At 39.6% G+C, this 25633-nt stretch overlaps 1 protein-coding gene across 4 annotated transcripts in view; it reads left to right on the forward strand.

Moving 5' to 3' along the window:
- The window catches only part of LOC147019126 (uncharacterized), a 106311-nt gene that overhangs the window by 19986 nt on the left and 60692 nt on the right, over positions 1 to 25633 (forward strand). For all 4 annotated transcript variants that reach the window (XM_085899933.1, XM_085899934.1, XM_085899936.1 and 1 more), the window contains exons 6-22: positions 158 to 271; positions 431 to 544; positions 1853 to 1972; positions 2574 to 2707; positions 3147 to 3314; positions 3432 to 3611; positions 3917 to 4053; positions 6133 to 6251; positions 7641 to 7859; positions 8703 to 8930; positions 9353 to 9472; positions 15868 to 16076; positions 19854 to 19923; positions 21217 to 21384; positions 21811 to 21927; positions 23361 to 23603; positions 23806 to 23943. In XM_085899933.1, coding sequence (XP_085756059.1) covers positions 158 to 271; positions 431 to 544; positions 1853 to 1972; positions 2574 to 2707; positions 3147 to 3314; positions 3432 to 3611; positions 3917 to 4053; positions 6133 to 6251; positions 7641 to 7859; positions 8703 to 8930; positions 9353 to 9472; positions 15868 to 16076; positions 19854 to 19923; positions 21217 to 21384; positions 21811 to 21927; positions 23361 to 23603; positions 23806 to 23943 — 2598 coding nt within the window. The remainder of the gene's footprint in view (positions 1 to 157; positions 272 to 430; positions 545 to 1852; positions 1973 to 2573; positions 2708 to 3146; positions 3315 to 3431; positions 3612 to 3916; positions 4054 to 6132; positions 6252 to 7640; positions 7860 to 8702; positions 8931 to 9352; positions 9473 to 15867; positions 16077 to 19853; positions 19924 to 21216; positions 21385 to 21810; positions 21928 to 23360; positions 23604 to 23805; positions 23944 to 25633) is intronic.

The raw sequence follows: 25633 nt of genomic DNA on the forward strand, positions 1-25633 counted from the left end.
CCCATCCTCACTGTAAACGATTATATTGATGCTTTGCAGGAAGTTTATATAAACGAGTCCCTTGAAGAGGCAGTTAATCTGGTTGAGTAGTACCTACTGTATAATTAATTGAGTGGTTTACCCATGTTGATGATTTCTGCATTACTTGCCATTTCAGACAGCGATGACTGTGTAAATATTAACTGCCTGAACGGTGGCTCGTGCATTGACAAGATCAACACTTTTGAATGTGATTGCTCTGTTGGATTTTCCGGGAAATACTGCAGCATAAGTGAGTACCATTGTATCCTTACACATTATTTATTTAACACAAATAGCCTGTAAATTAACATGTAATACCCACTCTTGTGTGGAATTGTGTGAAAGTATGTTTTTAATGTGGATTTTTCAAGCAACTTGTAACTTACGATTTCTCCTCCCCATTCTACAGACAAAGATGACTGTGAACCACACTCTTGTCACCATGGTGGAACTTGCGTAGATGGTGCAAACACATTCACTTGCATTTGTCCGAAAGGATGGACTGGAAACAATTGTTCAGATGGTGAGTTTGTCACATTTATAAAGAGGCTTTTGCACTAAACGTTGAATTTTAATATTAACTCACAGCACATAAATATTTTGTGGACACAAAATTGCTAAAGTTTTGTTACTCTTCACACCCCCCCCTCAATACTAATCTTAATTTCCGTTCTATTTGCCACTGTACAACATCTTCCAAACCCCATCACCTCCTCACTTCTCTTCTCGTTACTTGTAATCAATTTCTTCTCTTTGCTTGCCACCACCTACTTCCTCTCAACATTTATGCCTCGCCTTTTATTCTTTTTTTTTTCTTTCTCTCTTTTTATTTCTTTTTTCTCATCTTCTCCTCCTTTGTATGTATGTATAATTAGGGACGTGCTCTCCAATGCATCTGTGTGTATTGATATCTGCCTTTTAATCTTGTGTTATTATTTTACTTCCAAAATATAAACCAAAATGTGACCATTTTTATTGTGTAATTGTCTCTAAATGTTAAAATTATGATAATGTTACTGCTGTCACAACAGATCGGAATTTTTTTTACATGTATTACAAAAACATCATGGGTCAATTCTGACCCATGATCTTTCTTCCAGGCACGAATCCTTTTCTCACCCAACTATCTTACATGTTACCTCCATCACTGAAGGTGGACAGAGGTTCTGTTTTCACTCCTGTCTGTCTGTCTGTCTGTTTCTCTGTTTGTCTGTCTGTGAGGAGGATATCTCAAAACGTTATGGACATATTCAGAAGAAACTTGGTGGACAGGTTGGGTGTGTGACAAGGACGAATTGTTTAGATTTTGGTGAAGATTCAGATCAAAATACTAGAGTTTTTAAAGTGATTCATTACCATTGAGAGATAGGATCAAAACGATAAAGAGCATGATATCTCAAAATGTTACAGATTGATTCACGTGAAACTTGGTGGACAGGTTGTGTGTGTGACAAAGACCAATTGTTTCGTTTTGTTCAAGTTTTGTTCAGACAAAGATCTGGAATTGGAAACAGGAATTTTTAAGTGATCTTCACCATTGAGAGATAAGACCAAAAATGATATATAGCAGGATATTTAAATGGATTCGGACAAAACTGGATGAGTTGGGTAGGTGACAAGAACAAGCCGATTACACTTTGGTAAAGGTACGGATCCAGATCCAACCTATCGGTGGGATACAAAACATAAATTGTTCAGCTTAGTGGTGGTATGCACTCTACTGAGTGCCGTTCTAGTTCTGACTGTGTAATATTCACTTTATTTTTTCACTGAAATGTCTCATTATTTCTCTCCGCATTATTATTGACATATTATCGTCCATGTGCCACAGATATTGACGAGTGCGATTCACATCCTTGCAATCCACACCGTGCTACTTGCACCAACACTGATGGCTCCTACACTTGCACCTGCAAGGAGGATTACCATGGGGATGGAATCACCTGCAACGGTACATTTCCTCTGTAACATTGATTGTGTTGTATTCTGTGAGAATAGTTAACACTCAAGCCTGCTAATGTGATGCAACACCACCTTGCCACTGTGTAAACAGTTTCAGGATGTCTCTTTCTTGGAACATACAGACCTCAGGGGAAAAGCAAGGTCTTCCCACAGTCAAACACATACCTTTGGATACCCATTCACCATTTTTCAATTGAAAAGTAATGTGGCGAGTTGGCAAAAAAAAAGTCCTATTATTTATATGTTTTTTGAAAGAAGATTTTGATAAATGCTGATCTGCTTTGGCAACAAGTTTGACTGAGCAGTCTAACTGGACAAAAATAACAGGCTTTTTTTATCAATGAGTGTTTCCTTATTATTCTGAGGAGATGCAAAATAGTAATTAACTTGATACACAGTTTACTTGCAGAGATGATGAAATTTCTCATTGTTTTCATTGTTTACATTTTACTCACCATGAGTTTAACACTGCCAAAAAGAACTGCAAAAGCAATCAACTTAATCACAAAAACTGCTGAAATTATCCTGGAAAGTGAACTTACAGTTTGTATCAAATGTAACTTTAGTTGTGGGAAACACTTGTATTTCAGAGATTCGCCTTTTCACTTATGGATTGAAAGTTGGGGATCAACGGTCTTGGATCAACGCACATGATTACACTTCTCCCATCTTCTCTCCTCCGTTTGGAATTCCCTTTGGCAATTCCATGTTTTACAGGCTCTATGTAAGTAATATAATACATTTGCTTTCCTTAAATTGCTCTATCCTACTCTTTAATATACCCTTAATCTATCTCTACCAACAGTATCCAGTGGTTTGTGTGCATTCAAATGCTAATCATCAAGTTCATTCGTTGTGATTTTTTTTTAATTTTTTAATATTCTTTTTTGCAGTGCTTTTATTTATTTTTATCTTCTTTTCAGTATTTCCTTTTATAAAGAATGTTTTGCATTGCACATGGAGATGATTATTTAAAAATCTGTCATATCCTGCACATTTGTTCAGGTGTGACATTTTGTTGTTGTCTCCTTTGTTAATGTTTACTGGTCAGCATTTCTTGCAAACTGTATTTGCTGTCGAAGATTTACGAGTTCAGTGTTTTGTTTGTGTATACCTGATGAAACATACTTTTGAAACCTTTGTATTTTTTGGGTTTCTGACAGTTTACCGACAATGGTGCAATCATTTTCATGAGAAATTGGGACTACCACATTGCTTACCCAAACCCACCAACGGATGGTTTTCCAACTTATTACCACACTCCGACCATTTCTGTGTTCTGGGATGATGCAGATGTGTCCCTGCATAATGTGGGATCAATTTTCTATCAGGTATTTACTATCAGCCTTTTTTATTAATGTTGATTTTCTAACTTGCTTCGAGAAATGAAACTAATGTTGCCACATATTCTTTCTTTTCTTTTCATTGCATTATTCTCAACTTTACAGGAATATGATTACACTGGCAAGACTGGCCGTGGCCAAAGCAATGCAGATGCCAGTGCTTTGAGGCAGAAAGTAAATGGGCAAGTGCAGAAAAACTTCACCAAGAGTTTTGATGCTACTTGGATACTCAAGATTACATGGGACGGAGTACCAGCTGTCCCTGCTACCAGCAACTTGCATAATGTATGTGTTTGTAGATCTTAATCTTCTTTGTACCCTCAAATGAAAGTGTGATGCTTTAATGCTCGTACTAATGTTGTCATATTTCCCTTATGCTCACTTGCTCCATCACCACATGAGAAATATATCTCCAAGTTGAAGAAACTGATATTTGTAGTGCAGTGTTGAGGGGCTTATGGTATATTTCTTGCCAAATCTTTCACACTTAACATTGTTGCACAGATATTATCTATCCACAGAGCCCTTTTAAAATTCCATCCATAATGCACAGCAAAGTCTTGTGATTTCACACGTTATTTCTCTTGCAGACAAACACATTCCAGGCCATTCTTACAACTGACGGCATAAACACGTTCTGCCTGATCCAATTCATGGAAGGAAAGATGCTCTGGAGGCCTGAAGCTCGTGATCCAAATGCCAACCATGCACTGATTGGATACCACAGGTTTGATGCTGAACAGGAGACCTTTTCTAAATATCTGACAACCATATGTGATGGCTTTACATTGAATTACAAATGAGATGCCAATACATTTTATTTGTTATTGTGTCACTTATTGTATTTGTACTTCATCATCAATAGGTCTCTCCAAAATACAGCTTCGCAGTTGTAATTAAAACTCTTGGTGTATTACATGCCTTGCATTGTAGGCATATTTGACGATCTGAGGAGGTGGTGGGAGCGAAGTTGTCTCAGCAGTCTGAACATGCCTTTCCTTTTTCAGGAAAAAGTTCATTTTTATACCAATATCGATATAAAAATATACAAAAAGTTAATAAATAAACCGATGTTTGCCTGGTATTGGCTAAATGGTTAGGGTGGTGGGCTTAGGATCCTAGGGTCCTGAGTTCAAATCCCACTCAGCTGTTGAATTAATACCAGGTGGGGTTAACTCGGCCTGTCATCCTTCTGAGGTCGGAAAAATGAGCGCCAGCATTCTGGTATACTGTGTCAGAGTGGTGACCCATCCAGGATTGTGCCCAATAGCCAAGAGACTGCTTCGGCAGCACCAACGCTCTGCATAGAGTATGGTCCCAATGGATGGATGGATGGAATATACCTATTTGTAATTATAATTGCTAAGTACCATTCTCTATGCAGAGCTTTATTTCTGCTGAGGCTGATTCTAGGCCTGCATTACAATCATGAGTCATCATTATGATGCAGACTCAATTGAAGGTGGAGGAATTTTGAATTCAGCCAAGAGCATATCAGTTGCATGTGAGTTTATCTGTTTGATGTGTCGATAAATGCCGATTGCTCATGATGCCAGGTTTCTGGTTCAAATCATTCAGCTATTCCATGAGCATCAATGTCTTTTGAAATATAATCCCATACACTATGTTGGTATTTCTATTGGCGACTCATCTTTGTAATTTAACTGAAACTACACTTCTCTTCTTGTGTCCTTGTTCTGCATGTGCTCCATATACTGTGTTGGTCTTTCTCTTGTCTTCTAGTCTTTGTAGTTGACTTAAAACTACACTTCTGTCTCATTGTGTCCTCATCCTGCATGTGCTTTGTGTACAAGCTCATGAGTGAAGCGTATGAGCCTTATATTTCGATCGGTGTAAATAAAAATACCACCTGCTTCAAAACTGCAAAAAAATGAGATTTGAAAGGGTACGTTGTGCAGCAAACTCTTGGCAGCAAACCAAGCGAATATCACAACAGAGGAAGCAAAGTCAAACCCGCACGTTAATTGCATATTTGGTGTATTTGGAAATACTGTTTGAAACTCCTTAATGAGCAATGAACGATGGAATCCAAAAAAGGCTTCACCAAGATCTAGCGAATGGTTACTATGTTCAAAAATCAAACCCTCACTTTTAGTAATAGTCCAATCATCTGTAATCGTTCTTTTCACACGTGGACTGATATTTTTATAAACCTGGCAGATCTCCTGACAAACATTTTCATGAAAAAGTTTTATTAATCATTCATCCTGGCACACACTCTCCAGCGAATGCTTTTGGATGACATTTAATTATGCAAGCAGAGAGACATTTTTGCACTTATGAATCCATTGTGGTTGAAGCGCTAATGTGATACCATGTCACCACCATCATTGCTGCATCACAATGAGGAAACTGAGGCACAGGTCTAAAAGGTCAATGAGGGTAAAAAGACATATGTTGTGACAAATTGACATACCATGACTCTCACATACTACATCTACTGTAGGTACCTTGTGTAATTATGCAATTATGCAGCTGATCCAAGCAAAAAGTTTCGCCAGGGTACCGGCATACCTTGGCTCACACTTTTCAAGAGATTTTTGAGTTCTTCCGCATTCACAAACTACATGTAGAAACCCTCACTGAATTATTGTTTGCTGTAAATGCTTCATCTTTTGTTGGTACCACACACTAATCTTAGTTCTGGTTTAAAATATTAGACATACCGACATCATAAAGAAATGGCTTTCAACAATTAAAGTAACTGCTGTTGAAGTTTTCAGAAAAGTTTACAATTTCTTTTCACATCACATTAAGTGAGTATTTTCCCTTTATTGCATTCCAGTGGCTGGTACGAGAGATTTCGCTACAATGATGGCATCATTAAAGAAAGTGATAGTACGAGATATCGTCCGGATAAGTTTCCTGGGAAAATTGTTGCTGAGGGATCCACAAAAGAAATGGGTGAGAGCCTGTATTTGCACACCTCTGGTGGTGATGTAATTATATATTATCACACTGTTTACAATGTAATTATGTTGGGCATTAGACACAGTCTGCCATCCTGCTCTGCATGCCAAGCTCACTGTATGTGATAAACAAAGCTGTCTTCACACATGGTTTTCTGACTTCCTTCACTTACTCAGTCAATGTGTTGTGAACAATGGAACCATCTCCTCTCCCATTGGAGGCTGGAGCCAAAGCAGTTTACATATTCGGCCCAGTCTTGTTCCTCATCCACATAAACACCTCTACAATGTGATGGTAAACCTTTTCTTTTTGTATTTGACGCCACATTGCATTGTACTGTATCCTGTCCCACTTACAGGCAGACATCAACTGTCACTTTCTGCTGATATGGAATTAATCAGTTTATTTTCCAACAAATGAATGTCTTTCAATACAGGCAAATTTCACTCTTACCCAGTCACCGCAGAAATGTCATCAAATGAACTTAACTATGTATTTCCATGGTCAATCACTGCAAGAGGTCCCTTGAGCTTCTGGGCCTCACCATTAGTCACAACCACTCATGGGCTGACCATATAGCAAAGCTGGCCTCCATTGCCAAATAACTACTCACAGCCTGCAACGTCATTGGAGTACTGTTCTCCCCTCTGGATAATACCTCAGCACCATATTTGTCTCTCCTGGATGCTGTGGAATCTAAAGTTCTCAGACTTATTAGTATCTCCTGTGATGAGGCCAAAGCACAAGATCGGTTGTTCTCACATGGAAGACAGAATGATGGCTTCTCTGTTTTTTGTTTCTCTAACTCCTTCTACTCGTAAAAAAAGAGATTTCCCTCTCACCATCGCAATCTTCCCCAAGACACATGTTCTTCCAATAACCTTCTTCTGGTTAAACTCCAAAATTCTAGGTTTTCCAACCACATTCAGTCTCCTTTTTTTTTATAGCTGTTATCTCAGATTCATAGAACGACTTTCCAGAGGCCTTTCAATCACATTCTTCATTCCAAAGCTTCAAGTAGAAAGTACACCGCCATTCAATGTCACCAGGCCCCTTCGCAATGAACGATCTTTACTAGTCTCTTCAGCCATACCTAACTCAACCCTCTTATGTTCAGGTTACTGCATTTCATCCCCTCATCCCATCCTTTCCTGGTCGTTCATTTATCCTTTATTTTATGTGTCCAAATGTTCCCCCACTGTGAATATGTTGTTTTTTGTGCCCACTGTAAACCCTTCTCTTCCATGAGCTGAGGTTTTCTACTGAAAAAAAATTGATAGATATTTAGTAATATTGGAGTTTTTGTCAAGAAATAACTTTTTGCTTTAAAAGTGAAAATTTATTCCATTCTGCTCAATATAGCATGGTCATTGTGTTTTCCAGGAGCAATGGGCCGTTGGGCATTTAAACTAGAGAATAACGCAGCCCAGTTTACAAATCCACGGAAAGACTGCTGGAACTGGTACCGATCTGAGAGCTTTCCCTGGTTCCGCTGGAACAATCCTCCTTGCCCTTGCAGCTTATGGCAGGCATTCTTTGACCCCTGGTATACCTCAGGGTGGAATCTGCAATGGTATGGATTTAAGGAACCTCATATACCAGGTGAGCGTATGTGAAAAACAATTAACATCGATACATTAACCCCTCTGTTTATTCCATTCTGCTCAACATTCCATTAGTAACTGACACAGATTATAACAAGTTTAGGGTTTGATCAATATCATTGTTTAATGGCAGGAAAGTCGTTCACAAATAGAGCTTTGGTGGGTTGGCTTGTGACAATTACAACGAGAAGGGCACTCGGTGGAGCGCATACCTCCGCCACATAATACCTGATCCACGAGAACATATCAGACCCAATACATTTTTGAAATATCATGCTAAATATCGCTTTTGGCTCTTTCTCTCAATGGTGAAGAATCATTTAAAAAAATAAATAATTCTCCTATCCAGGTCTGGATTCGCATCTTCACCAAAATCGAACCAATTTGTCATTGCCACACACCCAATTTGTCCACCAAGTTTCGTTCAAATCCATCCACAACTTTTTGAGATATAGTGCTATATATTGTTTTTGGCCCAATCTCTCAATGGTGAAGAATCACTTTAAAATTCTAGTAGTTGGATCCAGATCTGGATCTTCACCAAAATCTAATCAGTTCGTCCTTGTCACACATCCAAGCTATCCACCAAATTTCATCCAGATTTGTCCACAACTTTTTGAGGTATCCTGCACACAAACAAAGAGACAAACAAACAAATAGACAGAAAGGGGTGAAAACATAACCTCCTTCACCTTCGGTGGTGGAGGTAATAAATAATCTCATTCTGAATTTTAATATGGACACAGATCTCATTGCCTGAAAAACACTTTGAATATACCATTCTCCTAACAATTATAGTGAAATTGTTGGAAGTGTTTATGGATGTGACTTTGCCTTCCAGGAACTCGATGGACTTTTCAGAGCAGATGGCCCAGCTGGTCAGGAAGTGGTGTGCGGTGTTACTACAACAACTGGGGATCACTTGTTATGGGAAGGCATGAAAAAGTTCTTCCTACTCCTTGGGATCAACCTGCTTTTTGGCACTGGAGTTGGTGGAGAGGCTGGTACAGAACATACTCATGGACAGGAAGGGACTCATGGCTCAGTGAAAAACGACAACGTTACCAGGGTATGTGTTCATGGTCCAATATTGACAAAATGCTCAATACTCAGTACTTGTAATGTTAAACAGATGATGTTGTACTTTGCATGAGCAGATTCAGGGATCATGAAAAATGTTTTTATCTCAATTCTGGTGCATGCAGCGAGTGCATCAATTGATATAAAACACGAAAATAGACTCACCTATACACCATTCTTTTTTTAAACAAAGTACGAGATGGTAATAACATCGAGTCAAACCTCTAATTTAGTCAAACCTGCTCCTCCAATGAACATAGACTTTGTAAACAAACAAACAAAAAAATCCAAAAAATGCAAGGAAGATGGATTTAAAGAAATAGCATCCATTTAGCCTGCTCTGCAATATTTATATGTTGCTCACAAAAGTTACGAATGTATAAATTTTGTAATGATTGTTTTCCCTCGTAGAAGGTGAATTGGATCCATTTGACAACTGCTGCATGAAATCAAATAGTCGGGAATTCTGCCGATACTACGTAGAAAAGCGTCCAAATGACTTCTGTTTCCATTATAGGCCTCCTTTCATTGGTGAGTAGTCATTTATCCATGTGTGATGTTGTTGTTTCAGTCTGCACAGGTTATTGTAATGTGAAGAAGAATCACTCTTGACTACTGTATTGACCAAATTTGAATTTGAGGTAATCAAAACTGCCAATGAAATGATGGGAAAATTAGCAAATTCCTTGGATCACGGTTAAAACATGTTTGAAAATAGAAAATAAATTGCATCATGCATAAAATAATGTACATAATATGGACTCTTCGAATTTAGTCAAATGTTTTTTTTTCTACCACAACAAATGTAATAGACAATACCAGGTGCTACCACCATACCAAAGGATGATGTTTACCATCTTATCAATGAGAAGATCATAGATGACACAGCATAATGCTCTCCAAGAATCTGTTTCACCTGAAGGTCTTTTCATTTTGATTTTATTACAACATATATAAAATGTGAATGGGGCTGTGGCGCCTGGCTATCAGAGGTGTGGGATGGCTAATAAAGGCATTAAAAACAATTCTCCCAAATAAATGACTCCTTTCATCACATGCCCGACTGTTATAGCTTTGCGATGGTTGTTGTGATTGGCTAAATTCTAATTATTTCAAGAAACTTATTTGGAGGATAGCCTATTTCTAAGATAGAGCACAAACAAATCCCATGTTGTTAAAATTCCATTGTGCAGTACAAATATAATAAATATAACAATTAAAGAAATAATTTAAGAGGAATGTTCATTTATAATTCAATGTTAAGCCATCGCATATTTTGTCAAAGATTTCATAATTTGCATCAAACCTGTGTTATCCAATGAGTGTGTGGTTGGCATTTGGATCGTGAGAATCAAAACTCAGTTTGGCTAAAAACACACTTTTGAGCAATTTTCTACAATTGATAGAGGAGTTTAAAAAAGAATACATGGTTCAGGCTTGTGGAAGAGTGAGGACACAGAACAGATCATGACACACCATAACAAAGAGAACAGCAGGAGAAAGGGGAAATGCCAATAGGAGGGCTGAGGGAGAAAGTAGATGGAGACAGAAAAACAAGGGATGCAGGTAACGATGAGGGGTAGGTGAGAATGCAAGGAGTTGATAATATGGATCCATCCATAAGCAAATTTTTTGGAGGGTGGGGGTGGTTTAATGGGTGGAGAAAATATCATCGCTTTTGGATGGAGTATGACTTGAGATGATGGTGAAGAGCTGATCTGGAGGGAAGAATGATAATGAAGAGAGTGTGAAAGGTGGTTCCACAGGTGGGAAAAAAGAGGAATAAATGAGGGAAGGTGAGCAGTGGTTCTGAAATTAGGCAGTTTCACGATGAGGGGGTTGTTGGTGGACTGAGTGTGTCCTGAAGATATCTTGGGGGGAACAAAGCATTGAGAGGGCAGAGGGTGCAAGACCAGAAATGAGGCAGAAGAAGACAGAGAAACCACCGACCTGTTGGTGATGGTGAGGTCATCGTAAGAGATGCCAATGATCTTGAAAGCCTTTGTTTCCAAGGCATCTCGCTGAGTAAGATGTGAGGCAGGGGAGCCAGACCAGAGTGGAGAGCAGTACTCCTTCAAACTGCAAATGAAAGCCTTGTAGATTTTTGGTTCGGAGCTCAGGTGTGCCAAGGAAGGACTTTGCACGACGAAGGATGCCCAGTCGGCATCTGGCTTGAGAGGCCAACTTTTGAAATGTGGCTTGCCCAAGAGAGATCATAGCTGAGAGTGAGACCCAAGAGTTTGAGTGACTTAACCTCTTTGAGATGGTTGTTGAGAAAGCAGATGGGAGTGTTTGCGGAATGGTCCTTTCGGAGAAAGAGAGTGAGTGTGTGGGTTATTAGGATAGAAATATTCCAAGTGTTTGACCAGTTTGTGATTTAGTCAAGGTTTGAGGAGAGTGAAGAGGCTGCTGCCTGTCTGTCAGAAGGATGAGGGATGTCACAGCAGGGAGTGGAGTCATCAGCAAAGAGATAAAGAGGATTTTCCAGAGAGTCAGTGAGGTCAATGATGAAGATTTGGAATAAGTTGAGGCCTAGAACACTGCCTTGATGTACTCCAGCCTAAACATGGAGAGGAGAAGAAAGGGTTCCATTGAGAGCATGCATTGGCTATGAGAGTGAAGGATGTCAGTAATCCAAGAGTGGAGTTGGTCTTGGATTCCATAGGCAGACAGTTTGAAAAGCAAGGAAGGATGACAGGCTGCATTAAAACATTGATATATGTCTAGAGAGACAGCCCTGGTCTCATGTCTGATATGAAGGGCCTCCATCCATTGTTGAGAGAGTTGAAGCAGCATGTCCAAAGTAAGTCGAGTAACCAGCTCTGAATCCGAATTGGTGATCTGAGATGAGACTGTTGGAGAAAAGTTAGGATTTCGTATCAACTGCAATGCTGGATTTTTTTGATGATTGGAAGCTAATTGGTCTGGAGTTAAAGGGGATCTGTTTTTGCACCTTTCTATGCCATGCTATGATGTTGGCTGATTTCCAAATAGATGGAAGATAACCAAGGGTAAGTGACAGGGTGAAAAGGGCAGAGAGAGAGGAAGAGTTTGAGCAGCAGAGCAGGTTTTTCGGACATGCGAGCTGATGCCATCCAGTGCAGTTGCAGAGTCAAAGTTGAAGTTTGCCAGAAACTTTTCCACTTTCTCAGATGCAAAAAAACATAATTCAGGAACAGTTGAGTATGACTTGGATGAGTGAGTACAGGGAGAGAGGGTTTAGGGCCACAATATTTTGAAGCAAACACAGAATTGAGGCATTCGGCCTTCTTACGAGCGGAGTCGGATGTGGTGCCATTTGAAGTAAGGGAAGGGACTGATGGAGAGCATACACCAGGAGACAGACTTGACAAGGCACCACCAGGTTTTATAGGAGGGAGACAAGTTTGAAAGTTCATTCTTGAGATTGGACAGTTGTTTTCTGGCTCTCCTGAGAGAAGACACATTTAGTGTGAGCTTTGTGGAATGAACTGAGGTTGCCTTCAGTTGGATTTGCTTCCGTCAGTTGGAGAAGAATGCAAATTGTTTTAAAGCATCTGCTTCAGCACAGAATTCAGAGTTCCAAGAGAGGGTGGATTGGCGAGATAACTGAAGACGAGATGCCTGAGTGTACTGCCAGACTTGCCGGTGCTGAGGCTGTTCTCTGAGAGTGGCCAGAAAGAAGTTGACCTTCACAAGCACATGAACAGATGAGCCAATTTGGGCAGAGGATGATCAAGACACATTGGTGGGGAAGTTGGTCATCACCAAATCCATAAGGAAAGATTTGCCATTGGGAAAAATTCAGGTGGGAAAGTTCACAGATTGGGTTATTCCCATGGAATCAAAGAAGTCTTTTGCAGAAATGCCATGGCTGGTGAAAGAAGTACCAACACCCAGCCAATTAGCATAGTGACAATTAAAATCACAACGTATGAGGAAGAGAACATTGGGATGAATGATTAAATGTTGGTCCATGTCGTCTGAAAGGGGTGTAGATGGAGTCATCACTGTTAGGGGGACGGTCCAACACACAGACAACCATGAGGTGGGAGTGGCGGGGAAGTCACAGCCAAAGGTACTCCAGGGGTTTGGTAGGTTAAGAGTAGTGCACGGAGAGTGAGAAATGAAGTTTTTGATGTGCAGCGCAACTCTGCCACCAGAACGGGGTTCAGTTCAATCAAAAAGGAGGAAACACAAGCTAGGGAGAGACACTAAGAAGTCAGGGACATCCTGTGGAAGGAAGGATTTTGTTAAACAAATGATTTCCAGTTTCTCGGCAGTGGACTGGATTGAGAGATGTCAGGTTAGAACATAGGCCTTGGATGTTTGAGGTCCATGCAGTTAGAGATAGGGGCGAGAGTCACTGCTGATAGGATGTACGGATATGGAAAGGAGCAAGGAGAGGATGTGGGGTGGGGAGAAGCCGGGTGGGAGGTGGGGAGGGGACAAAGCTGGGATGGGGTGGAGTGTGGTGGAGGGAAACTAAGATGGGGCAGGACAAGGTGGAAGCAGATGGGGGTGTGGGGATGGTACTGACATGGAGTGGGGGGGATGAGGAGGGGACAAAGCTGGAACGGGGTGGAGTGGGGGAGGGAAACTAAGATGGAGCAAGACAAGATGCAAGCAGATGGAGGTGTGGGGATGGTACTGACATGGAGTGGGGGAGGGGGATGAGGAGGGGACAAAGCTGGAACAGGGTGGAGTGGGAGGGAGGGAAACTAAGATGGGGCAGGACAAGGTGCAAGCAGATGGGGGTGTCTGGATGGTACTGACATGGAGACGTTTGACACCATAAACTTTGCAAAATTGATTTTTTCAGGATTCCAATACTGGATAACCTGTGACAGACTTCTTGGGCATGGTGGTGGTGAGAATGTTTTTGGTTGAAGGTATGGACGAAAATTCAGCTGTAAGTGAAAGAGGAGGCTGGATGAACTAAGTGTTTCGGAGTGAGGGGTTTTGGGGAAATAAGCCTTGACAAAAAGAAAAGGAAGATATTTTGATGAAGTTGTGAGGAGGTTTTAAGGAAGAGAAACATTTTATTCACTTTGGGGATATTGTGAAGAAGGGATAGGAAGATGAATGACTGAGCACTGAGATTGAAGTTTGGATTTTTTTTCCCATCGTTGTTGTTGTTGTTGTTGGTTGTTGGCTTTTTTTCTGTGTTTTGTTTTTTCCTTTTTTATCCGAGTGGAGACGGAGAGATAATGTTTGAATTTTTTGAGGGAGGAAGGGAAATTGATTGAGCTGAGGTATCAGAAGTAACAATCACTGGAATAAGAGGAGCGAAAGTGATGCAAAAAATGGAGGGGAAGCACACTCGACTATGACAGGTACTAGGCCCTACCAAACTTGGGAGACAAATTAAATGATTCAACACAGCAGGATACAGTATGGGACAGAAAATTGAATATAATTGCCAAAAATAGGCAAAATAGGAATATAATTGAAAGAGTAAAACACAACATAACTGGTCCGGGGAAATTAGCTTCAAATAATTGGCCGGAGAGAGCACCGATCAGTTCTCCACATGGCATGATCCCTGAACCGGAGACATTTGTACATGTGCTTGTATAATGTGCAGGAGAATGACTTTAGAAGATGTGAGAGTTCATTCCCACAAATTACAAAGACATGAGTAGTCGCTGGACAAATCAGCATGGTGTCTTGGATTTAAACCTGGGCTGAAAGCATCGGTAGTTAAGTTTTAATGGTGGAAAGTGTCGAAGAAATTCTCAATTCCTCCTGTATATTTGAGTCATTCATTAAAACAGGAAAAACAAATACTAACAAACGTATTGATTTGGAGAATCGGGGCAACACAAAGCAGCACACTCTTTCCCTGACTCTGCAGTACATAGAAACTTTGAATTCTTATATAATTTTCAGTGAGACGAAGTCTGTTCCTCTTCCCAAGATACTGATGCCACAACTGACATGTTGAGGGTTCATGAAAGAGATCACTCACAGCTTTGTTGCAGCAGCCATCTGCAGGTCAGATTAATTTTGAAGGGATCAGGAATATTTATGACCTAAAGGTTGGCAGGAGTTTTCAAAGGGGGTGAGATCATCCAACAATATTTTAATCATCCTCGAGACAGAATGACATCAAGACTGCAGCCCTTTGGGTGCTGGGATGGATTACGCATGGCTCTTTGGTCCAGAGGTCAGAAAGTCAGCCCGCATTTCAAAGGCTCGGGAAAGATTTATAATCTGAAGCTGACAAGAGTGTAAAAACACATCTGCATATCTCCTTAAATCAACATTCCATTGAAGCGAGAATGGTACTTCCAACCAGACTTTCAGATGAGAATCCCTTAATTCGCAGAATAAATCAAATAATAGGTGATTCTATGATATTGAATGATTATTAAAGATTATTTGAAAGGTCAATCTCTTTTGGGGAACAAGTTGCACCTTTACTGGGCAGATTGATCATCTTTCAATACAGAAAAGAGATATAAGGTCATTTAAAATGCAAATATTTATTATTAAAATAGATACATGTTCAAGCACACAGAATTGTAATAATCATGTCGTATTTGAGTACATTTTCCATTAAAAGGTTATAACAAGACATTTACTTTTCAATCAAGTTTAATTGGCAACATTTTTATTCTCATTATTATCATTACTATCACCCTCAACCCCATTATGCGAATTTTGGAGAAATTTGCATCGACAAAGGCCAAACGGGCCATATTTGACCATGGATTCAAATGACTAAAGGTGCCTTAACTGGGATCATTATTATCAAAGAAGCCTTCGTCATTTGAATCCATCATCAAAATGTTTTGCTTTGTCTCCAAAGACAAAAACGACTCCACTTAACCCGGTATGATAGCTATTTTGTCATTCATTTTGCAGCACTGTATTTTATTTTATGTCATCAGTTTAAACATAAAACCTTGTCTAACTGTTTGTGTAATGTCCTTGTTGTTTAGCTGCTCTCTTTGGGGATCCTCATCTCACTACTCTGGATGGAGTCAGCTACACCTTCAATGGTCTTGGTGATTTTGTCATTCTGCAAGGAAATAACACCAACGGCACCTACCTGATGATGCAAGGCCGCACCCAACGGGCTGGGCCTTCCCAAAACCTCCCAGCGACAAACTTTGTTCTTTTGGCAGCAAAAGAAGATGATGGCTTGACGGTAACTTTTTCCTGATTGTCCGTATGCATTCTATGTTGCCTTGATAACAACCAGTGTGCCTTTTTTAACAAACCACTGAGCAACAAAAAAAACAAACTTTTCATCTGCTTCTTAGGGAAATGCAGATGTTATTTGCTAAATCTGGGCCACTGATTTCAAATGTGTAGTCAGAATTTAGCCAGCACGTCAGGTTTTAAAAATATTTACATGTATTAATGATACCCAGCATGCCTTATTAGATACTTTATTATTGCAAATCACCACATTGTACATCTAAAACTAGGTTCCCACTATCATGATGCGTGGCACGATTGAAATTGTGGTCTTAATCATGGCCTAATCGTGGTGATCCTATCAGATATTATCAGATCTTGAGGTCAGTCGTGGCAATCGTGTTAATCGTAGAAAATGTTTGAACGGTTCAAAATTTTTCTACGATCAACATGCTCAATTGTCAATCGGGATAATCGTATCAGATCGTATTGCATCGTAACAAAGCGTGACAGATCGCATCTAATTCCGAATCGTGGTGATCGGGATCGATCTTAGACAAGACAAACACCACGCTCTGTGAGACCACGATTTCAATCGTGCCGCACATCGTGATAGTGGGAACAGACTTTAAGAGAAATTCCATGATCAGCTACAAATGGCCAATCATGGCATTCGTAACGGATCGCACGACAGTGGGAACCTAGCATAATATCAGTGCTTAGTTGTTACATTCATGTCACATTTCGATACAATGATTGGTCCCCGTGTATAATTTGTAGTATACAAACCAAGAACATAATCAAGGTGCAGAAAAAGAAGTTAATAAAACATTAGAACATGATAATCTTAGGAAGGGTGTAAACTTGATCAGGAAATCTGCCCCATTGTGAGTGATTCAGAAACAACACTTCAAGTTTAAACTCTTCCTTTCAATATAGTCAGCATAGGCACTATTCAGAGGTGTTCAAAAGTGTGTGAGACACTTGCTCTTGTGCTTGTGTGTGTGGAACTCGTCTCCCGTTGTAGGAACCAGCAGTAATCACTCATCGTGTTTGGGTTGAACCGGCCTTGATACCTGGTTTCCATGACCAAAATGTCTTGGTGGAACCTTTCGCCATGCTCATCGCTTACCTCACCCAGATTAGGTGGGAAGACATCAAGATGAGAATGCAAGAAGTGCATTTTAAGAGACATCCTACAGCCCATTCACTGATCGGCCTTTAGCATGTTGTCCACTAATGTTCATCTCTATGGTTTCCAAGAAAGTTCTGCACAACCAACACAAATGCTTCCCATGCTGCAAACTCAAGTGGGTTTAGTTTATTTTTGAACTCAGGATCACACATCAGTTCTCAGATCTGGGGCTTGGTCAGATTAGTCAGTTTTCATATATCCAAATAGCTTGGTCAGTTTTCATCCATTTAAAAAAATTTAGAGTGCATTCTAAAGCTCATTTTATGAGAAATAATATTCTACAACAGTTGTATTGCAATAATTGAAACATGCCTAGTGTTGGCTTAATGGTTAGAGTCGTGGGCTTGGGATCCTAGGATCCTGAGTTCAAATCCTGCTTGGGTGTTGCATAAATACCAGGTGTGGTTGACTCTGCCTGTCATCCTTCTGAGGTTGGCAAAATGAGTGCCAGCATGCTGGTATACTGTGTCAGAGTGGTGACCCGTCCAGGATTGCACCCAATAGCCCAGGAGACTGCTTAGGCAGCACCAATGGTACTCTGCACAGAGTATGTTCCCAATGGATGGATGGAATTGAAACCAAAACTAGAAAAATAATGATTTATGATCACTCAAAATCACTCACCAGGGCAAGCTACTGTAATTGGACCATATGTATAACTCAAAATATTGATGTGCTGAGAAAATTCTGACTTCAGATTCAGAATCAGCATACTTGATTTAGTCCAGAACACGTTTCCACCCTCGTATAAAAAATTTTGTTGACCAGTGTATGTCAAACACATTGTCTGAACTTGACCAATCAGTATCACCCATTTCCTCTGTATCAAGTTTCAGTGAAGCTTTTTCTTGAGAGTAATTTCAATATATGTTACCCACCAACTACTATCACCCATTGATTGGGAGATACTCAAGATGGTACTGCACATAGCTGCTGCTGTCCTGCCTCCTTCACCCTTGAGAGTTAGCCGTTGCATTCAGAGTGGTGGCATATCAATCCTACCTGGTTTAATTTGTGTGGAGGTTTCTGAACTTTTTTCTGCCCACATTGTACATGTTATCCCCTTACTTTCATCGGTCTTGTGGAGGAGATGACTGCTATGGCAAAATGCTTTGGCTGTGCAAGATACAACTGTCACATGGTAGGATTGTGTGCAGTGCTGAACAACAGTGCTGAACACTTACATCCAGCTGAGGTTCAATCCCTACCATCTTGATACTGCCCGCGAATGTGGAATTTTGCATCATGTGCTGAACCAAAAGTGAGTTTGTAAACGAAAACGAGGACACGGAGCTGGAAGCCATATCAAACGTTCAATTTTGACTATCTTTGGAGACTGCCCCAAACACCGTTCTTTCAGGGAGCCTTGGTATAAAATCCTCATTAACATAACAATGCTGAGATTGAATAGCTGTTAACTTCACCCGTGTCTACCTTCCATTGCAGTGTTGTGCAACATGCACTCCCTTAATAGTAAGGTTGACAAATTCGGCTTGATGAGGAACAATAATAGCATGGATCTTGCAGCAATCGCTGAAACTTGTTTTTTCCTTGATCAGTGTGTGGACATTAAATATTCCAGGCTTTGACTTATTTTTGCGCCCAAGGATGGATTGAGGAGGGGGAGGCATGGCAATTTACATCATGCATTATATTAATACTGTAACTCTCATTATCTCAGTTCCTGATAACCTGGAAGTGATTTGGTTGAGAGGTGAGAGTGAGACCCAAGATTTTGAGTGACTCAACCTATTGTTGAGAAAGCAGATGGGAGAGTTTGCAGAATGGTTCTGAGAGAGAGAGAGAGAGAGAGAGAGAGAGAAAGAGAAAGAGAAAGAGAAAGAGAAAGAGAAAGAGAAAGAGAAAGAGAAAGAGAAAGAGAAAGAGAAAGAGAAAGAAAAAGAAAAAAAGGTGGAGGTGGAGGTTGATAAAGTCATCACTGTTGGGAGGATGGTACAAAACACAAACAAACATGAGGTGGGAGTGGAGGGGAAGTCACAGCCAGAGGTACTCCTGGGGTTTGGGAGGTGTAAGAGCAGTACATGGAGAGTGAGAAATGTAGTTTTTGATGTACAGTGCAACTCAATGTACAGTGTAAAAAAAATTCTAAAAACAAGTTTTCACTGTCATTATGGGGTATTTTGTGTTGATCGGTGACAAAATCTTTTAAAATTTAACCCATTTTAAATTCAGGCTATAACACAACAAAATGTAAAAAGACAAGGGGTGTGAATACTTTCTGAAGGTGCTGTATACTTGTTTGTATTAATATTCCAAAAACATGAATCCAAAAATTTTGAAGAGAACTTTAAAGTGAGTAGATGCCAATTCTTTTTCAGGAAGCATGAACATGGGAGGTACTGGTAATCATTTATTTCAGCTTCTGAGTTGTTAAAGTTTTTGTGATGGTGAGGAAATGGGAAGGTGGTGGTGGAGGGGAGATGGGAGGCAGTTACAGACGCCAACTTTCAGCCTGAAACTTTGCTGTGACCTTCCACTTGTCAAAAACGATCTTGCTTTCTGTGACTCAGAATTCAGGATGAGCTTGCAAGAGTAAAAGAGACTTATTATTGTTTTGTTTTTTCCCAGGTGGAATGGAAACTGAATGGAACAAATGACACCACTCTTTGGTTGAATGGAACTGAATTTAATGTCACAGGTAAATGAAACGCAAATACTGAACACCTAATGCGTAATATTCTTTTGAATGCGAGATTATAGCGCATGGCAAATACAATTGTCTTCCTCTGACTGGCTGATCGTTGACTCTGGCAAACAGATCATTCTTGGTACATAAGACTTTGCAACATCGATGGAGGATCCAGTAATCGTGCTGCTATTGACGCAAAGTGAATGTGTTATATGTCCCTTCATGCTATTTAATGCTATTAAAGTCTCTTATCACTAATCTAATCTTATATTTGACACCATTCTTCACATTCCTGCCTTCCTTTGCTTACTGAATCCGAGGTTCAAAACACATCTCAGCATTTAATGTCTGATGAGATTTGAACCATGAGTGAACGTCCCACTTGCATTTATCAAACAACTTCAGTGGTTATGGACTTCCGGTAATTTCTCACTTGACTGTGCCAGAAAGAAAATAAAAGTCTAAAATTAGTCCGACAATTATCCGATTTTAATGATGAGGTTTGGTTTGAGATAAAGTTATTATATTTAAGTGTATATCGGTGGTTGCAGAAACAGCTGGTTTCATTTTTTCGACTTGAGTAGTTTAACAGCTGATTGGTTTGTAAAATGAAATGTTTAAAACTGAACAGTAAATTCAACATGCAGGAACTTAATTGACAATACAACTTTGATAAACACACAGGACACAAATTAGTATCAGACTCAAGTGATTGCACCAGTTCATAGAGTTAGTTGAAATATTATGGCTACTTCAAATCCCAATCGATTGTCTATGATTAATGGCGATTTTTCCCCATTTCAGTTCATGCCCTGATGGGAGTGCCATTCTTACAGGTGCTTAGATTGAGCCTGCATTCTGCAGCAATTTCAGGAAATAAACCCATGAGGCATAAATTATTCCCCAATTATGAGAGCCATTTATCTGAGGCCTGGAATGGAATCTTCAGACTTTGATTATTATCGGATCAAATTGCTCTCCAGGAATGACATTAGAATGCACACTCAGCGACATGGATGATGTCTTGGCTCGAATGTAAAATTGTTAAGTTATTTTCAAGATGAACCTTGCTGATATTTTCTAATATTGGAAAACCTGCAAGATGAGTTAACCCTCCCCCCTCACCCACCCCTCTCTATTTTCTAACTTTTTTGATCACCCTATAAATCTGTTATTAATATATTCTTCATTGAAGAATGATGTGCAATCCAATAAGTTGACTCATCATTACAATGTACCGCTGCATATCAGAAATGTGAATATTGGCCTGAGGATTTCACATTCTCTTTTCTTGTCCTTCAGAGGATCAAATTGTCGTCAACAATATGGTGTTGTGGCGTTCGAAGCCAAGTTACGTGACGGTCTCTTTCCCAAGCGGGGCCTCAGTCAATGTTACAGCTCAAGTCGGTGCTCTCCAGTTCACCATTAGTCTACCTTCTTCTTTCCACAATAAAACCCAAGGCCTGCTAGGTATGTGCAGTGTGGAAACATGGTGGACCAAGTGGGATGCTCGCTGTTCATTTTACTTTTTTTTCATCAGTACTCGCTTTTGAAATAATCATCTTTCTATCACTCCCATCAATTGTACAAGTTGGTAAACATGCTTTCTTCATTTTAAATTTATCAGACCATCATCCATATATTAAATTTTAAATGTTGCTGAAGTCAAATTCTGTAAGAATCAAATATCTCGTCAATCTCTGTACATATCTATTATCATCGGTATCCAGCACTTTGTCTTGACATAAATAAAATTGTTGGTAAAGAATAAAGATTTTAAAGATACTGTACTAGTTTTATAATGAGAATTCTGTTCAAATGCCACTTCATTGTAACAGAAAGTAATTATACCATTTTCAAAAAAATTTGGTGATCATAATTAAAATGTATTTTCAGGTTTATTCAATGAAAATCAAAAGGATGATTTCACTTCCCGGAATGGAACAATAATTCCATTTAATGGAGATGAGCCACCGAGAGAAAAGACTCTCTACTCTGATTTTGGTCTCACATGTAAGTAACTTATGTTGGATTTTTTGGGGATTTTTAAAAATCGCTCTTGAGTGCCGAAGCCTTTGTATCTTTGTGAAATTTAATATTAAATGATCCCAGGCCTCATTCATTAATGGGTGTTGGGAAGTATTTTAGGCTGCCACAAAAAAAAAAAATAGAAAAAAAAATTGATTTCTTCAAAATGCCAACAAGATGAGAACAGCACTGGGGCAATGCCAGGCAAGGTCGGGTTCTTAAATTGACCCTTTATATCCCTAAGATGCTAAAGACTCAGAAGACTCTTTTGGACCCTAAGACCCTGCAGATGCCATTAGACCCCTTAGTACCCAAAGACCACATAGGCCCCATCAGACCTTCTGTTTGAGGGCCTTCTGCAATCATAATCATAATCACCAGTCATAAGCAAAAGGCCCCCTTTTGGTGAACCACCTCAGTACCAAGCTAAAAGGGCACAAACCATATTTAGTTAATTAAATTTATCTTTCTTTATTTTCACGTTCTGCTCACAATGGTTAGTGGCATAGAGAAAAGTCCCACATGGAAAGGAAAAAGTCCCATGTGGCATAGAAAAAGTTTCATGTGGCAAAGAGAAAATGGTGTCCATGACAGCAATTTTACCCCATTACAATGAAATGGGATATTTTTGTGATTTTATAATTGACAAATCTCAGGAAAATTTTTCAAGATATCAGATTGAAACATACACAGCTGATTTGTATTCATTGTGGTATGTGTTTAAAATCTGGTCAAAATTAGCCAAAGGTTAAGGTCAATGCAATCCTAAACATAAACACCCATTAGGTGGCAAGTAAAACATGTACCAACCAAATTTGTGATGCACAACATTCCATCATGTAAAATACTTAATTGGTCAAATTTTCCTAATTACTAAATTAGTGTTTCCATGGCAACTATTGTTTATTTGTAATTTGCAAGTGTCATGCAGTGCATGACATCTTTCTTGTTACTTGGCAACATTTTTTTTTTCCAACTGCATTTATCTGTTCTGCAAGTTAATTTGTCCACTCATCTACAGCTCAAACCATTCAGACGATCACTCTGACATTTTCACAGATTGTAGGCATCGTCCATGCAATGGTCATCGTCCATGCATAATCATGGTATTTCAAAAACTTGTGAATGTGTTATGACAAAACTATGTGGATGAGCTGGTTCGGTGAGAAGAACAAACTGATTAGATTTTGTTTCAGGTCCAGATCCAAATCCGGCCTATCAGTGGGATATAAAATGTAAACTGTTTGGCTTGGTGAAGGTATGCACTCTCCTGAGTGCCATTCCAGTTGAAATTTTTTTTTAAATTGAGGGGAACCTTCTGGTCTTCTTCTGGTTCACCTTGCCCATGGATTTGCCAATATTTTCCTGACTGTTCTCAAACTATAATAGTAAAGCTTTGATTTTTCTTCACTTTCCAGGGGAGGTCTTAGAAAATGAAAGCATCATGCCACACTCGACGAGAAAAATCAGGAATACTTTTCAACCAATGTTTATGGATGATGTCATAAATAAAGCTTCTCCTGCTCAACTCGAAAGAGGAACCAATCTCTGTGGAAATGAGACCTCCTGCTTGTTTGACTTCCTGACAACAAATGACACAGAAGTCGGAAAAGCCACGTTAAATGCAAAAAATCAAATGGAAGAAACCAAATCATCACTCAGTAAGTAGCTTTGTTATGCACTAAATTAATAGTGTTCCTTTGATGTTGATTATCTCGTGACAGCTGCATTGAGGTTCCATTTTTAAACAAATTAGTTTTGCTCTTTAGAATGTCACATATGCAGTCCCACCAAACAAGATGTTTACCATAAATTTGTTAGATAGCCATGGAACACTAAAGTGAAACAATATTTCTCATCCAGATGCTTACGCACCAAACATAACTGGTGAACACGAGCTTCAATCTCCAATAAACAATGAATTTACAACAACATATGTAACTGATGGTGAAAACGTCACATTTTCTTTGGATACAAACTCCACCGAGATAAACATCACAGGTAAGAGTTGGCTCAATCTACATTGTGTTTTGATTCACATTTTTGCAGTATTCATTGTAATTTTTATACTTTTTATGGAAAATAAAAATAAAAACTCGTCTTAGCTCAATGAAAAGTGATTAGACCATTTGTAAAAAAAAAAATGTATGTTTTCATTGGCTCATTGTTGTAGAAAGAACTGTATCCAATTTGAAAATTGTTTGTGTGTTTGTTTGTTTGTTTTGTTAACTTCTGTGTACTTCCGAACCACTGGATGGAATGACTTGAAAACTTCTGATTATACTCACGGTGGTGGGAGCGCCCCATTCGTTTGATTTAAATATGTAATGACATGGTGGCTGCTCCCGGTGGGAGGGTGGATGACAAATCACAATAAAATAGGGCAATTCTGGGGGATTTAACAAATCTGTAATTCTGGGACATTTGGCCATTCGATAACTCTGGAGGAAATATCCTGTCCATAATTCTGGGGTAGTTTTCCCATCCGTATTTCTGGGGGAATTAACCCCATCCTTAACAATTGGTTCTTCGCTCGTGACAAGAAACCAATAGAAGTGGTTCAGTGTAGAGAAATGAGAATGGTTTCAGGGCTGTCATGGTTTGGTTCAGATGAAGCATTGAAAACATAGGGATGATTTCATTCCGGAAGAGATTCATTGCAGATGTGATGGAAGTATTTGAGATAATATAATGGATAGGCAATGTAGATTTGAGAAATTATTTTTGAGAAACAGTACAAGGTGGTCGGAATGACATGGATGGACAAATAGAGAGTTAAGAGAGGAATGACATAAAAGAGACGAGGACACTTTTAACTCTATTGTGTATGAGTATAAGTTTTCCTGAAAAGGTAATGGAAATAGGACCAATGAATTAGTTTTTAAGAATTTTTTTTATAAAATACAACAGCAGACACTAGAAAGTTCAAAGAACACAATACCCCATGCAGTGTTTAAGTGCAGACTGTCTTCTAATTTTAATTTTTAAAATCCAGAAATTTAGCGCTATTGAAAGTCTTATACACCATCCTATTTAGCAAGTCCAAGTCCTGCGAAACTGGAGGCATCCTTCATGTAGACAAAGGCCTTCCTTGGCACACCTGAGCTCCTAACCACAAACAAATATTTCATCCACAGCCTGATGGAGTACTGCTCTCCCCTCTGGGCTGGTGCTCCTGCCTCACACCTAGCTCAGCTTCGCGCTGTGGAAATGAAGGCTTTTAGGATCATTGGTATCTTCCGCGATGAAGCTGAGTCTTTGGATTGCTCACTGTCTTACCAAAGGCAGGTTGGTGGTCTTTCTGTCTTCCACCATCTCCTCTCTGGCCTTGTCCCCCCCCCACCCCTTTGCTCTGTCTGTGCTCTGTCCCCCCCCCCCTATATTTCCACAGGGTGCCTAAAGTTCACCAGCAACAACCTTCTGGTGAAACTGCCAAAATCAATAATTACTTCTCACTTTTTATTCTTTCACTCCTATTTTTTCCTGCCTCTGGAACAAACTCCCACAATCTCTTCAATCCCACTCTTCCCTCCATGTCTTCAAAGCAGCTGTTCACCACCATCTCATATCTTACCCCATCCAAACCATGATCTTTTCTACCCCTGTTAATCCACCCCACTGCTTTCTTTCCTGAAAGTCCCTGTAGTATCCATCTTCTTTACCCCGTATACCCCACCCCATCCCTCTCCCT

This window comes from Eptatretus burgeri, chromosome 10 (genome assembly GCF_056783735.1).
Source record: "Eptatretus burgeri isolate ZD-2024b chromosome 10, Ebu_testis_v1, whole genome shotgun sequence".
Lineage (NCBI taxonomy): Eukaryota > Metazoa > Chordata > Myxini > Myxiniformes > Myxinidae > Eptatretus > Eptatretus burgeri.